Source organism: Phaethon aethereus, assembly GCF_964289735.1.
Source record: "Phaethon aethereus genome assembly, chromosome: 4".
Taxonomy (NCBI): Eukaryota; Metazoa; Chordata; class Aves; order Phaethontiformes; family Phaethontidae; genus Phaethon; species Phaethon aethereus.
Genome location: NC_138578.1, coordinates 39,923,394 through 39,940,545, shown reverse-complemented (window position 1 = coordinate 39,940,545; position 17,152 = coordinate 39,923,394). Strand labels below are relative to the sequence as shown.

The 17,152-nt window shown below is 33.9% G+C and overlaps 1 protein-coding gene across 3 annotated transcripts in view; it reads left to right on the top strand.

Annotated features, from left to right (window-relative positions):
- Positions 1-17,152, top strand: part of FSTL5 (follistatin like 5) — a gene marked incomplete at its 3' end in the record, with an annotated part of 297,971 nt that overhangs the window by 176,896 nt on the left and 103,923 nt on the right. For all 3 annotated transcript variants that reach the window (XM_081999556.1, XM_081999555.1, XM_081999554.1), the window contains exon 6: positions 15,539-15,705. In XM_081999556.1, coding sequence (XP_081855682.1) covers positions 15,539-15,705 — 167 coding nt within the window. The remainder of the gene's footprint in view (positions 1-15,538; positions 15,706-17,152) is intronic.

Sequence of the window (17,152 nt, the reverse complement as noted above, 5' to 3'; positions counted from 1 at the left end):
CAGTTTTGGGCCCCTCACTACAGGAAGGTTGTTGAGGTGCTGGAGCGTGTCCAGAGAAGGGCAACGAAGCTGGTGAGGGGTCTGGAGCACAAGTCTTATGAGGAGCGGCTGAGGAAACTGGGGTTGTTTAGCCTGGAAAAAAGGAGGCTCAAGGGAGACCTTATTGCTCTCTACAACTACCTGAAAGGAGGTTTGTAGCAAGGTAGGTGTTTGTCTCTTCTCCCAAGTAACAAGCAATAGAACAAGGGGAAATGGCCTCAAGTTGCGCCAGTGGAGGTTTAGATTGGATATCAGGAAAAATTCCTTCACCAAAAGGGCTGTCAAGCACTGGAACAGGCTGCCCAGGAAATTGGTTGAGTATACTCTGGAGGTATTTAAAAGATGTGTTGTAGATGTGATGCTTAAGGACATTGTTTCGTGGTGGACTTGGCAGTGCTAGGTTAATGGTTGGACTTAATGATCTTAAAGTTCTTTTCCAATCTAAAGGATTCTGTGATTCTATTTAGTGTCACCACCATAAACTGCCTCTGGCTCAGGCAGTACTGTATTGATGGGTGCTAAGACAGGATTCAGGGGAATTATCACTATATACTTGCCTGGTGTTTTCTTCCCTGGGCGTTTGCCATTGGGCATTATCAGTTATAGGATACTTCTGTTCTGACCATATGGATTTTTGATATGTGTTCAGAGTCGCTTTGGTATACAGCTATGTCACTGTGACAGGTCATGGACTGTGTCTATAGAGCTATGAATTCTGCTTGGTGTTGTAAATTCAGAGTACATTTTGAGTTTAGAATGCAAAGGTTAATCTTTGTGGTATGTGTCCTGTTGTGTCTGTGTCCCCCATTCTGCCCCACCCCCTTTCCTTTCATCATTTGTTTTCAACTGTACTTAGTGAAAAGTGTTACCAAGGAGAAGCACATTTCTAGATTGGGCATTTATAAACTGTCATTCCGTAGGGATTTTTATATTTTAGAAGCTGATCAGGAAAGCTGTATCTTCCTGTATCTGGATCCTGATAAGATGGCCCAGCTTCATAAGCCCGGATCCTGAGGGATTCTTAAGAAGAGTGATTTGGAATAGGGTGAAGTAAGACTAAGTTTACTTTTCTAAAAATTTTTCAATATTTCATCTGTATCCACAATACGCATTAGCTTGTTCTATGCATGCCTAAGAAGATAAAATGTAACTGCACAGTCTTGGATGGGATGCTGGGAAAGTTTGTATTTAAGCTATGGAAGTGTTCCAGATATGTCAGGAGTTGACACTGCAGACAACTGAATGCCATCTCAGGTCTTCAGAAAAAACTATACAGGAAGATCAGAAAAGAGTGATCTAAAGAGTAGTTTCTAGATTATTTCATTTATAGTAGTCTAAAAGCCATGGGGACACAGTGCCTGGGTCCATAGTGGGATTCTGGTGGATAACCTCTAGAGGACGCACATGGAGACACACTATCACACTTATTGTTATTTATCTGATACACAAATAGAAGAGTCCAAGTAGTTATTCGGTATTGATATTGGCTAATGTATCAGTGATCACTGTTTCTAAAACAATGTTTTTCTCATCTTGGAACAAATTAAAAGGTTAGTAGCAATCGAAAACAATCCAGTTAATATTTCTGTACTTAATTGTATATACTCCTGTTATTCTGACAGCAAACTGTAGTCTGGTAACACCTTCTAAAGAGGGTACTATTGTTCAGAATAAGATCTAAATATGAATAAAATATCTGATATAAGACAAAGTAAAACAAAGTACTCACTGTCATGATCTCCCTGTTGTCCAGACTAGCGTACTTACTGGAATACTACAGCTCCCTTCTTCCTGTGCACAAGGTAGGTGTAACCATGAACCCCCCCTGCCCTTGCCCCACCCAGTGATATATCTGAATAAATAAATTCCAGATCTAAAAGAAACCAGCTGATGCTCTCTTCAATGTCTAGTTATTGTATAAATAGCATATCTGAATATATTTAAGAAAGAACAAGTTGAACTAGTAGGATCAGAGGGTGTGAGTAGTGAGGTAGAGAAATGAAAATGGAAGAAGGGCTGGGGAGAAATAAGAGGAGATGAGAATCAGAAGAGATGAAAGGAAAGACAGCAGGAAGAAGGAAAGAAATGAGTGGAAACTATCCTAAATGCATCTGAGCCTCTGTGTAGCTGGGAAAGCAACTAGAAGAAAAAGCAAAGATTTATTAAGAGTTTCTAAATGGAAGTACACCAGAGAAGCTGCCAAAATACCACTTTTCAGTATAACAATCTTGTGTAAGGTTGTGTATACGTACAGTTTGAATGGATATTTTTTGGAGTGATTATTGATTTGCAGATAAACACTGAGGTTGTTGGATGTGAACCTCCTTGTTTGCTTTCTACAAAGTAACATTTTCATATATTTTAATTTTTTTCCTAAAGAGAGGTATTTTTAGAAGGTATTATTAAAAAAGCAATTTTTTTTGTCTTTTGAGTGGAACAGATTGCATCAAATTATAGGTATTTTTCAAAGTGTTTCCCTGGGGAAAAGTATCATGGGTTTAAGAGTTTTATCTACCTTGATAAATGCCACTCTAGCTGGGTTATTCAGAAGCATTGCTTTGGCTGCTCACAGTACAGCCCTGTTGTGGGAGTTTGTAGCTTCATCTGGTCCCATCACATTGCTTCCTCACTCTTCTCTGAGGTTTTTGTTGCTGCTCAGATTCTGGTCCAGCAGAGGAACATTCAATGTTCTCTTCAGCAGAATGATCCCTTCATACTATTTGTTTCTGTCTACATCATTCCAAAATAGAAAAGTAAGCTACTGGATTTATAATTAACTCAGTAATGAAGCTCAAATGAATAAATGCAGTGTTGTTGCTAATTCTGTTTTGGAAACAAAACTACACTGATATTTAACTGAAGAAACGTAAATAAGGAAAAAAGCAAAATAAAGACTTTCACTTGAACATTTTTTGCCCTTCTAATTAAATGTAACCATAATTTAGAGACAATGAAATCTGTGCAATCACATATATGCCCATGATGTTTTGATGATCCATGGCATCCCCAGCTTAGGGTTCCAGGTACCTTTCTGTGGGTTTTTTGTAAGTCTAATGAAGTGAGAATATATTTACAGTGACTGTAGAAAGCAAACGTATCTTTCTTCACTTTTCTTCCATAGGTTCACTCACTGTAGTAGTCAGCATTTCCAGAATCTACCAAAAAATCCTTAAAATATATTTTAAAATCTGTATTCCTAGTGTAGATAATTTCCAGTGACCAGAAACATGTCATGAAGGAGTTGATGAAATGCATAAAGGTTGACATGCTGCATAGAAGTATCACACTGACGCTGTTCAGAGACTTAGTGACGTACGTAAGGAAGTTGTTGTTAATGTGATGTTATAAGGAAAATTAGAGAGATGTTTTGGGAATGGTGCATTACATTTGGAAAAGATGCATAACCCCACTCCCCAGAAGAAACAGGATAGATCATGTTATCACATTTATTTTTCTCCCTTCTTGAATGTGTAAACAGTTAAAAATGAATATAAATAAGAGCGACACAGAAAATTTTATGCAACTTAGGTAACCTCCAGAATTTTTCTGTTAATATCTTTTTTCATATGCTTTTTTTTTCCCTCTTCTATCTGTGTTTTTTGTCTCTTTTGTACATCTTAAATACCTTTCTCAGCACTATGGCAAAGACTCACAACTGCAATTTTGGAAGATTTGAAGTTCAATTATTTGCATCTAAAAATATTAACTTCAGAAAATTAAACACTGAGATTCCACAAAAAGTTCTGAGACTATATCTAATATCCCATCAATGTTGCATCAGCACTTGGTAATCTTGTTTCCTACTATTATTGTCTTAAAAAACCTCCACATTTCAGTCCAATTCTGCAACAGTTTTTATTAACAACATAGTAACATAACAAGAAGTGGTTTTCTTTTTTAAAAGAAAGCATCTAAAACTCTAGCACAGGCAGTGTTTATTTACTGACACTGTCCATTGTTATTGTAGAAAGTCATCTTATTCTCCCTTTTCTGAACAAAGCCACTTATTCTCGGCTGAATTTACAATGGATACAAGTGTAAAGTGTTAAATGTTGCATGCTAATGAGAGAATTAGTTGCAAGCCCATAAGGTTTTTTTGAAATTCTAATGTATCTCATTTGAGGTACATATGCTAATATAGCTCAATAGTCTGCTAGATTCTCATTTCTGCTTTATTTTTGCACAGTCCACTCTCGACATATGCTCTCCTCCTATCTTAAAATAAAAGACATTTTTCATGGATTTTTCAAAAGTAACTAAGGCTGCAAGAACAACTTTGTTTAAGATAATGTCACCAGAAATTGATGCAATGCTATGGATGCTCAGTGAATAAGTGTGTCCATACAAATGGTGGGACAGGTATGATCTATGGATGTCTCATGATCATATATCAAGAGAGGTACAATTGGAATAAGTCATTTGGCATATTTTCTTAAACAGTGATGTAGCATTCTAGGTGAAAGGCTTGATCATATTTCCTGGACTGCTATGGTTTCTGTTGCTTTTGGAAATACTTTTAGTGTACAACTGTTTTAATTATATCTTAGTGATCTCAAGTATAGCCTTTAAAAAGGGATTGAAGTCTAAAAATGGCAATAGGTTATTAGGAAATTGGTGTTTCATTTAGCCTGCGATTCTCTTCCAAACATACTTTTAAATTAACTTTTGCTACAACTTTATTGGCTAGAAATATAATCTTGTATAACTAAACATTGAGTCTATAAGAGTTGCAAGTTTATATATACACATAAACCTAAGATACCCTATCTGACTACTTTCAGATCAGCAATTTCTGTAACATACATCAAATCAAATTTTAAACCATCACAACAACTTTGAAATTTCCTTTAGGATTCATTGAATGATGCATAAAATCAGTTACAGAACATACTGAGAGGATATGTTAAGATTGGGCAGGTAGTTTCAGTCTGGTGAGATGACAGTAGAAACAGGAGTGAGAGATTTATTATTTATCTGTTTGTTTACTGTCTATTCAAGAGATGTAAATTCATAAAAGCTGGAATTCTTCTTCATAATGAGAAAGAACTAGTCTGTTAGTCAGGATATGCAAAATTTGGGTTGTTTTCCTCATCCCTAATAAATAGGCTATGAGAAGGAAGCTGTCGATGTTACGGGAGTAGATTACTGATTTCTCCTGCAACAGAGGACTTTGAATCCATACAGATCATGAGTTGTCTTTCTTGGCCTGTCTTCTCCTCTGGGCTGAAAAAGTTCTCATAAGAATTTAAAGGCCTCTGCAACTTCAAAGGATTCTCATAACAAGCCAAGCTGTAGAGTGAACCATTTACCTGCACTATTGTAAGTATCCTTACCATACGCAGTAGCGATGCTTTTCAAAACATGCTCAGGTTTACCTAGTATTCATGTAGTACTGGTACAAGGATATTAGGCAAAACCTAATACATACAGGTATTTCTTTAGATTTTCCGAAGTGGCTTTAGCCAGATTTGAATATCGTATCTTTACAAGTTTCTTATTTCATATATTTCCTCTTAATAAAGCAAGTCTCCTGCTGTCCAGCTGTTCAGGTGTTCATACAAAGTAACCATGATAGGGTGGTCACCTGAGAAACCCGATGAATGTATTTGGGTTGTCAGTCAATGCTGCTAATACTGCACTTCTGGCAATTCTTGATCTTGTGTGATATATTAAATGAAGAGCAGCCCACAGCTGCATAGAAACCTTCTGTGTTACTGTAGAGGATGAGAGGGGAGCCTTAAAGAATCAATGACTCCTCATATTTCCATGAACAATGCAAAGCAAGTGAAAGTATACGTTTTACTGATTTTTTTTTTTTTTCTTAAAAGACTTAAACGAATCATTATAGTCCTTGTGGCACTCATTTATAACCTGAATCCTATTGAGTGCTTTAGGCTGTGCAGACTTGTGAGAAACACAAGGTCGTGAGGAGCAGTTTGATTCAATAGATGTAGCAAGTAAAAATCATTTAATTAAAGTAAGAATAAAATTTAAAACACATGTATAATGAACTTTAATTTTTTTTGTTTTATCAATTTGTGAATTAGAAATTATCAAAAAGTGATTATAGCTGTTTTTCATAATGATTGCCATCATTCACATTTAAAAAAATTGTTAAAACAAGCATTTGTAATATCTAAGCAATGAAGCAAAGATTCTTTACTGTGCAGAGAAAATCCTATTAAGAGCAACTAAAAATATCAGAAGGGTCAATTCACCTATTGAGTAAAATGATTTTCAGGAGGTAGTACATACTGTTTATTAATTCAGCTGCATTACAGTTAAATTACTTTTGTCCCAAAAATTGTTAAAATACCTTAAATTATGTGTCACTTAGTTAAAACTAGAACATGTAAACACTGTGGAAAAAAAATTGGAAATTGTATTTGCTGGGTGAATTCCATGTAAAATAAACAAACATGCCTTAAGATTATAAAAATGGCTGTACTGGTCCCAGGTCCAAGTAGTCCAATACTTTCTCTCAACCATGGACTTAAGTTGATGTCTAGAGAAGTGTAAGAATAGTGTAGTATCATGATACTTTGTTCATACCCTCCCAAGTGCTTGTGCAGTCTCTTCCCGCACAGGTATGATTCTGGAATCCACAATATTCCTTAGCAAAGAGATTTTTCAGACTATCACTTCAAACAAGAAAACTACTTTCCTTTGGTCTTCCACTTGCTTATTTTGTTGGCTTTGCAGTCTTAGAAGAAACAGTGAGCCACCAATACATTTTCCAGCTTTTCCATGACAGTCATGGTTTTGTAGGCTTCTGTCAAAGCCCTCTAAATTATCTGTTTTGTAAAAGAAAAATACAAATGGTGATCATTTTTTCATATTTAAACTGCTCTATACTCTTATCACACATGTTTTTCCTCTGAGTTTTTATCTACTTTGCAGAGGACCCAGAGCTGCATGTGGTATTCAGGTGGACAAACCACGGGGCAAAATTTTGGTTTTTTGTTTGCTTTTGTTCCTTTCCTTAGAATTCTGAATCTTTGATTTGAAGTTTTCTCTGCTGAAGTGGACAGAATTGATAAAACTAGTTATCATCACTTTCCTGCCAAGTCAACTTACAGCCCATTGATCTATATTTGAAGGATTGCTTTTGCTGTTGTATACTACTTCCCCCTACACCCCCCTTGCATTGAATTTTTCTACCATGTTATTGTTCAGGTTCTCAGTCTCATAAAGTCTTTGAGCTACTTCTCACAGTCTACATTCATTCTTACTACTTCAAAGAACCATTAAAAAATCCAGACTTCGCTTTAATTGTAAACATTTTCTTAGTGCATGTGTCGATAAACTTTTGTAAAATATAATCTTGTATATTTTACTTAGTCATTTTATTTACTTCATCTGATTTCTTTTTTTTTTTTTTTAAGAAATTTGCTTACATGGTCATTTTTGAGCCTAACAAAATCAGAAGGTGAAAGCTGTTTCAATGATAAAAGAACTTGATGCTAAATTCACTAAAGCAAGAGGTCAGCTGAAATGTTCTACTTTACCCTGACTCTTAAAACCTGAAGCATTCTTAATGTTTCGAGGTATTTGAATAAAGAATACTGCATTCCATGTTTGTAAGAAGAAACAGAAACCATAGGTTTTTTGCTTCACATTAGTCTTTCAGAGAAGCTTTAATTTGTTCCATAAAATAAAAGTTTCATAGCATGACCTGTCTATCACTCTCCATTAAATCTCATTGACCAGTATTATAAAATAGAGCTGCAGCCAGGATTGTGTTTTCTTTTACGGTTTCTGTTAATTTTCTTTATGGAGTTGGTTTGTACAGGACTTCCTAAAAACATGAGCTGTTAAAATATTACAATTGTCAAAAAAAAAAATATTTTCAAATCTCTTGTCAGAAAAGATGAAAGATGAGTAAATGTTAATTATAATGGTAAGCCTGTTAAGAGCTTTTGTTTTTACATAACAACCATATTGCCATAGTGTGAAAGTAGAATCTTCTGCTATGCTGGCCATAGGGCTGGAAATAAGACCTCCTGAGTTTTAATCACAGGTCTGCAACTAAAATATTAAGGAGTTCTGAAAAGGTTATTTATGCTTTTTTTTTCTGGTATGTACTCTTAAATGAATTATGAGAACAGAAAGACTCCTTTGCTGGAATAAGACCCTAGAGAACAGCCACTCATGAACCATGTTCTGTTACTTCTCATACTGAAACATTCTACTAAATATGCGATTAATATGTTTACAACAAACTCAAAGCAGAAGATACAGCAGAAAATGACAAAATTAGTCATGCTAATGGTGATGTGTGGTGATTTTAAAATTGCTGTAAAAGAACAGAAAAATAACAGTGATGAAAAAGCTTCTGTTATGTTATTTTGAGGAAAGTGGGATCAATGCCAGAAGAGGAAAAGGCATATTACCTAGTTGCATTTCAGCTATTTCAAGCTATCAAGTGATGTTATCCATTAAGTACAGATCTTACTGTAGTCTACAGACAAAAAGCTTCTTTGCTTGGTTTTAAAAGGTGATTGCTTTTAAATTAGGTTTGAAATAGTCAAACAAAATGCAGGCTTAATGTGATCTTAATTTTAGATAGTGGGTATCAGTCTGCATAATGTTCATTAGTTTAGATTCTGAGAGAGGTTTGTGGCTGCTATGAATAAATATACACAACTTATGTAAGTAAATGAGAAGGTTCAAATTGTACATTTGTTAATGGAATTAACTGAAAGAGTTGCATAAGATCTTCCTCCATTTAATAGATAATAAATTGTCAAGTGATATACAAAGTCCCAATATAACATTTTCTCATAATTTTTAGTTTTCAAAAACTTTTGTTCATAGTTATATTGTGGCTTTTCTTTGCTAGTTGTGAGAGACAGTAAGGAACCACTTAATCTGAAGAAATTTTATATGCTTCAGTGTTTCTTCTCCTAGTGGCCTGATTTGGTATTCTAAGCTTACAAATGAGTTTTATGATTGCATACATTCACCCACAGTCAGTTTTGGGCCATCAAGGAAGTTGGAGATAAGATTTTTTTAATGTACAGGGAGAACTGAAATAGCCTAACTTTTACTACCTATTCCTTAACTTCTTCAGAAAACTCATATATATCCAAGTGTAACAACTCTTTTTATAAATGTACTCAATCTAGAGCATCAGAATATTCCATGTTATGTGCATCAGCCTGTTGTATTTAGGATTAAGAAAACAGAAAGATTGATCAAAGCACTGTAAAGCTATCACTATCTTTTTTTCCCTAGAACTACCCTATCCCTCCTGCAATGTTCTAAAAATACAGTGATATAATTTTACCTGTTGGCTTACAAGAATGTTGATATAGCTTAACTTATATGAAGAATTACAACCTAGTATTATGATTTTTGAAAAATTAATGTTTAAAATAAAGTTCCATTATTGATTTATCCCTATTGCTGTTGGGACATTTTTGCAAGATGTAAGCTTTGAAAACTCTTTTTAGTAATTAAACTGCTTTTCACAGTTTAATTACTAAATATTTTGTAAATTAAGAAAATTTAAGCACTTACACGCTAATCTAATTGATCATCATTTGCAGTATTGTAATACCTTCCTCAGAATTATTATGCTTAGCTGCTTTCACTTGTGTTGGTCCATAAATTTTAATTATTTTCCTAAGGAGAACTTCACATTGAGCTAAAAGTTTTGTAAGCGAACACACTCATTTTGTATGCCTTCATGTATTTTAGGTTGTAAGCTATTTGAATGTGTTGTCTATATCTTCTAAAAATTCCTGTCTATGGGACGTGTGACAGAGATGGACAAATACTATAAGCTTAAAAACAAAAGTAACAATGGTGTATGTAATAGTGATGTATATCAATGATATGACATATTGCAAAACAAAACACACCCCCAAAAAACAGAAGATGTCTGATAGTTGTCCATTTTTTTGCTGATTCAGTAGGAGTTATGTTACTTTGCATTGGGTTTCAGTAAGACTTGAAGATATTTTAGAAAGATATCAGAAAGGTATTTATATCAGAAAATATTTAGAAAAATATAATAGAAAAACTGAACTTAATTTGGTCTAATTTTAACAGAAGAACAAAGAAAAGTAGGTCTTTAACATAGATTCTAGATAACTAAAGAGAAGCAATGAGAAAAGAAGTACTTTCATCATTTTCAGTAAAGCCATTGTACCAAGTGGTACAATGCCACATGAGAACCTGTTCAGTCAACTAAAACACTGGGAGTTAGTAGAGAAATCATAAAATGAATAATGAGCTGTAAAAGGGAGGTGGTATGGGTTCAATGAAATGGGAAAATATCACTTTGAGAAGAAGTTATTAGTGAAGTTTTCCAGTGACCACCTGGGAAAAAAACTTATTTAATGCCTTCACTAATACCCTGATAAAAAAAGAACAGAAAAAAAAAAAAAAAGTAAAAGAATTCTCTCAAAGACCAAGATTTGGGAGTCATAATCAATACAGAGAAATGTTGGATTACTGTAGTAGAGGAAGCGAACAACCTTGAAGTATGGCACAGTAAAATGCGATGAAAAGTAATGTTACAAAGTACAAGATCTTGTACTTGGTTAATAGTAAGAAATTATACTTCAGGCTGAGAACTAATCTACTGGAAAGAGCAGAGTAGAGGAAAGTTTTGTGGACCTGTCAATCACAGGGTAACTGTGAGGAACTAGATGAGATCACTGTGAAAATGGCAATTACGTTCTACAGAATTATTGACTGAAATCTTTCAGGAAAAGATATGGATTAGTTGATACACAGCATTTTTTAAATCGAAAATATTGTGTACAGTTTTCTTTCATTGTTTTCAAGAAGGATGAATTCAAGCTGGATCGAATACAGTGATAACTTCAGTAACAGAAAACATGATGGGAGGAAATGGATGAACTTGACTTGGTACCATTAAACAGAATGAAGAGTAGAGGAGTTTGTAGAATGGCTGTAGCAGCCAGGAGGTTTGTCAGACCCTTTCAACCACATGGGTTTCTCAACAAATGCAGGACTGTCTTATGTTTAAACCATTAGGGTTTGGTTTTTTTTTTAATCTTGTGTATTACTGAGCCCTTTAAGTAAGAGTTCTTTTTTCCTGGTAAGTGTTAATGTTTTAAAATGTCTTCCCAGTAGTTAACACTCTGGTTTCACCACTTTTGTCCTCTTTTATAATCACTTTTTTTTATGTTACTTCCAACCAGATATCATTACACAGCTTTTGGTAACCTATTCTGTTGTTCTCATCTCCTTACTATATCTCCAGCTTTTATTTAAATGGGTTTCTTTCATTTTTTTTGTTTACCTTTCTCCCCTTTATCTGAAAGAACCTATCCAGTGACTTTTTGTAGTTAAGAACCAGGGATGCATATCAGAGTGGTATCACATCTGGAGGAGTTACAAACAACTCATTAATACAGTATACTGTAGTAGAGTGTACACGCTTGGCAAGCTAGAAGAGGTAAAACCTACTGGCTACTTATATATAATACTACTACTCTATAACCAACAATATCCAATTTAATTTTTTTTTTGCTTCATGATGGTATTAGTAAATTGAATTAATTTCACTTCCAATTTTTCTAAACCTTTACTCTGCTTTTTCATTTAAAATTAAATAAACAAAACGTGTGAGACTAAACTTCAAAAAATTATCATTGCTTTACAAGGGCAATATAGAGAGAAATCTAGGAGTCATCCTAGTGGTGGTATCTCCCAGTACTATGGCTTCAGCCTCTGGCAAAAAAGTACTTGCTCTCAGAACCAGGTTTCTTTCTTTCATGGGGGGAAAGAAAAGACAGTAAATGCATCATTTAGTTCCTGGGTCTATTTTTTCTGTTTCCAAAGGAATGTCATGGAGCCTGGTCTGTCTGTGCATCTGAGAATGCTTTGTACACACCACACCCTTCCCGCCACACCAGTGTGCGCCTCTTCCACCCTGGCTGCAGACAGTTCATGAACAGGGATTTTCAGGGAGTTATTTGTCAAAGAACTCTGCTTCAGGTGCAGCTCTGTAGGCTTAGAACTTTTTGGGTTGAGGAGGGTTTTTTTTCCAAATAGGGAGAAAACAAATGCAATATTATGATCTTTAGAAAATATGAAAAGCTAATATTTTTATTGTTAACTAATAATTTAAAATATACCTAATTGTGTAACATATTAAGGGTTTTTTTTACTTAAATTATGTTCAATAATTTGAGGTAAAGCAGTGGTTCTAGTGCATTTACCAGAGTGTTTGTGTTTTCACAACTTTTGAGAAATATGTGACATCAGTGCATTGACCAGTTCCAGGTAGGACAACTGTTCTCAATTTTACAAAAATGATCATCATGATTTCATGATCATTGTTTCATGACTTTCCTAAATTAAATAGTGACTTCTGAAAACACAGATAAATACCCCTTATAAATGGAGTATCAGAATATTTATCTACCTTTTCATTTCTTTGCATAGTAGAGTCTATAAAGATGCAAAATCTTAGTACTATCAAGTCTCTACCAGAAGTTTTGAATCATCCTGTATCCATGAAGCTATATCTCAGGAAGTCTACATGATAGTGTCACTGAAGAACCATCTCCTATAACATAGGATATGAAATACTTCAGATGGATGCAGCAAATTTCAAAAACTACACTAAATAGCACAATATTCAACTGAATTCATACATTTCCTTTTCCTTAGTGTAACAAATTGTGTCAGATAATGCATCTAGTTAGAAAATCTTGTTTGAACATGTCTGGTGAGCCATACCACTTGAGTTTTGAGTCATAGAATATTCTTTCTGGAAAAGAGAAAAAATCAGGTCTTCTTTTGGTCTAAATACAAAATTAATGTTTTTAATCACACAAAATTACAGAATCATTGACTTTAATTGTAGAACAACAAAACTTTCATTCCTGAGGATATTGAGATGCCTCTCTGATGCTTGCATTTTGGGGAAAAAAAAATTGTGTTAATTACAAAGTATGATTTTATGAAGCTAAAAAGGATCTTAGCTTGCTTATAGGTTACTGCTTTGCTATAATGAAAGAATTAACATCTCTCTTACATGAAAGTAATTTGGTAATTAAAAGAGAATAGATATATAATGCCTTTTGTAGTTTACTTAAAAATGAAAGATAAAAAACCTAGAGATTTTTCATGCTTTAGCAACTGGGTGCAAAAATTGCTATTTGGATGATCTTCAACTCCTATATAGCTCTTCTGTCTAATATGACAAAATCCTTACAAATGTAGAATCTTAATAGTTTATGTTTAATTGGCCACACCACAAATGAAAGAACAATTCTCAGCTGTTCAGCCTCTCACTTATGGGCAATTACACCAGAGGGAAGAGTATACAGCATCATCAAACTAACACGTATCACTCACTCTCTTTTTACGTAAGTATCCAAATAAGTTGTGGGACATAGAAGTGAAGTGATCTCCGCTTAATATTAGAGCTTTTTGCACATGGATTAGTGGAGAAAGTTTCAAGGTCTGGACTCCCATCACACATGTCAAAATGTTTTAAAGATTATTTGAAAACTTGAATAATGATGAACTTTTAATTAACCTGAAAAATTAGATATTTTTTTTTCTCTTGGACTCAAATGAACATGGATGTTCACATAATTCATTTTTTTCTTGTTGAAATTTGTTCAGCTACTTTTGTTTTAGTTTGTGTTGTGGTACAAAGGTAGTGACTGAAGACGTGCATTGTTTTTATTGTAATATGAAATACCAGAGGCAATGAAAAATAGGGGGAAGATGTACTTTCCATAGTGTTATGTTGAAAGGGTTGAGAGTAATTCTCTCCTGGTATTAATTTTATTTACTTATTTTTGCATCACACAGATTTGTTCCAAAATTGTATGACAAAGGTTTCCTTAAATTAAATATAAAAATACTTTTCCTTTAAAGGCTGTATGGTCTGTATTTACCAGCATATTTATTCATACTGAATTTAATTTCATTAAGATATTCTTTACTTTAAAAAAAAAACAAATTGTATTGTAATCACACATTTGTTTAGATGTTTCAGATACCATGCCATAAGCTGTTTTCATTCTCACAGGATATTAAGTGAGTTTGAACTTGCTGCACTGGCATTAATTTTAGAAATGCTGGATACTTTTCAAGAGCATTGTTGAAGTTTTCTAATGATTTAAACAATAACCGTGAATGTGAAAAAGTAATTTTATGTTCCTCAAATTTCTCATATTGATTGAATTTTCTCATATACATACATCCATGGGGAACATGTGTGTTTGCATGTATTCCTGTTGGTTTTGCTTTTAGATGTGTTAAGCAATTTGTCTATCTTGAAGAAAAAAAATAACACACGTTCTCCAACCCCAAACACACGCCTATGACACGCTTTTGAAACTGCTGCCTCTAAATTTACTGATTTACAGGTGTTTTACATTAGGGTATTTCAGGTAATACTAAATAAATTAAAAGTGGCTCGTCAAGCCTTGCGAAATAGCTTATCAGCACTAGCAATTTCTATTGTGTTACAGAGTAAATGAAAAAAACAGATGGCAAATATTTGTGGATTAAGATAATTCACAATATCTCAGGTGATGCACTGCATTTACTTCAAGTGTGTCTTTAACTGTTTTCCACTATTGTACTCTCTACTTCTATCAGGCGCTATAGTCCATCCTAGTTGTTGCTTCTGTTCCTTGGCAGACAGAACAGTTTCAGAATTATTGCTATAATGTGCTCTGGGTTTTTTATTTTTTTTTCCCTCTTTTTTTTTTTTCCCTTTATTTAGAGAGATTTATTCAAGTACACAACTCTATTATTCTGGCTCTGACTTTCTGCAGTTGTTGTAAAAGGAATTATGTTTGACCTGAGAAATGTAGTAGAAATTATTTTAACACTGTTTTTTTAAAATGGCATTAGCTAATGTGTTATGATTAATGCATATTCTTCTGAGACTGAAATGGGAGAGATTAGTAATGTCAGTTTGATCTGGAAACCATGTTTTCACTAATATTAAGGAAAAAGCCCCATAAAAACTGGCCTGTCAGAAGAGAAATCTTACACCTTAATTTTATATTCTGAATGCAGAATTCAATTTGTTGTCCATTACAGTCTCAGTCCTGTATGTTTTGTACTGTGAGCTCCTTTTACCTTTTTTTTTTTCTGAAAATTAACTCATATGAATGACTTTTACAGCAGTATTGTTGTCTTAGTTCAGATGAAGGTGCTGACTATTCTACTGCATTGGCCTTAACTGTCAAATAACTTTTGGTGTCTGTATTTGGATGCACTGTCGTGTTTACTACAGTCATACCTCTGAAATTCATTTTTATGTTAGATGCTTCTCTTCTTACAGTGTGATACTTGTCAGTCAATTTAATTGAAATGTCATGATGACATTTATTTGAAATACTCTGAACTTCCTGTGGTGGTTGGAAGTTCTTTTTCCTTTGATTCTAATTAAAATCCTTAAATTACCACTGTACAAAACCTGCATGCTAATTAACCTTCTGAAACTGCATGCTAACTAATCTTATAAACAATATGTCTTTTGCAGAGGTAGTTCAGCTGAGTCTGCCCGAAGATCAACAACTAAGTATCACTGCAGCAACAGTGGGACAAAGTGCTGTCTTAAGTTGTGCGATCCAAGGAATGCTGAGACCTCCTATCATCTGGAAGAGGAACAATGTTGTTCTGAATAGTTTGGATTTGGAAGATATCAATGTAAGTAACAGAGCTCTATTGAACAGCTTATTATTAAAACTTTTCATAAACAATAGAAAAGTGATGTGTAACAAACTCCATACTCCTGATGTTTCAAAGAAAAGAAATGGAAATTAAATGCCTGACAAACTCAGTCTGTTTTTATTTTGCTGTGTTTCACAGACCAATTATTTAAATAAATAGAGCAATTAAAACACATGAGGACAAAACTGCAGCCCAAAATACAGTCAACATTATACATTCAGGGTTATAGTGTCTTCAAACATTTAAAAGAAAAAAAAAATCTATGAAATGAACATTTTAAGAAATGCATAGTGACTTAGTATGAACAGATCATAATAATAACTTCATCTTCTAATAACTCAGTAAAAAGGTATTTTCTCCAAAATAAGTATTTTACTACAAAATTGTAGTAAAATTTACTACAAAATTACAATTTGCTACAAAATTGTAGTAAAATTGTTTGTTTTGCTCATTCTTCCAAATATTCATCAGTATATATGGTACTTCTCAAATTATCATCAGTGAATATCAGTATAACTTAGAATTCTTTTTTTAGGAAAGCAAATATTTGCCACCTAACTTTGCTATGATGTCAAAATATGGACCAAAGTGGAAAATGAGAAAAATAATTACATCTTCTGACAAAACTCTAAAAATAAGCTTTCAGCTGTGTTTTGTTTGCTTGTGGGTATGCTTAGTTTGCTTTGGCCATTTTATATTAGCAAAGTTATAAATGTGGACAAACCCTTACATGAGGAGTTGTGTTTTCTCTCTGACTCAAGTGAGTCCGAGATCACTGGAACTGTTAAGTGTGTGGAATATGGCCACAATCATATATCTGCCTTGTTTATTTTTACCTAATTTTTATTTCATTTTCTTATGAATGCTTTCATTTCTAAGGTAGCAATTGTACTCACACACCACCTTTGTTCTGTGTTGTTTTCCATTTTTACATTAGTTCTATTTGTAAGTTGAGCTTCCTCACCATGGTGCTTTGGAAAATAAGGGCCAGTTTCAAAGCTCATCTTGCTTGAATGGTAGCTTTAAGTCACTTGAGATGCTAAGGTTGAAACCAAGATCCTCTGAAAAGTTCCAGTTAAATAATTGTTGCTTTTGTTACTTTGGTATTAATCATATGACAGACATTCAAAAGCGTCTTGCCCACATTCACAAACTCCTTTCTGTAATATTTGTTAGCTTTCTGTAAATATTCATGATGCTCATAAATAGTGATTTGGAGTTCTTACTAATCACTTCTAAGTATAATACACGACATGATCTGTGTATAGAAATGGGAACATGCATCTGGACACGGAGAAATAAAAGGGAAATGATGAATGGAAATAATGAAGCTAACAGCTCGGTTTCAAACTGAAAGGTTCTGTTGACTGTACTTGCAATCCTGAAAAGAACAAGTGTTTTCAAAGCCCGATACATACATTTT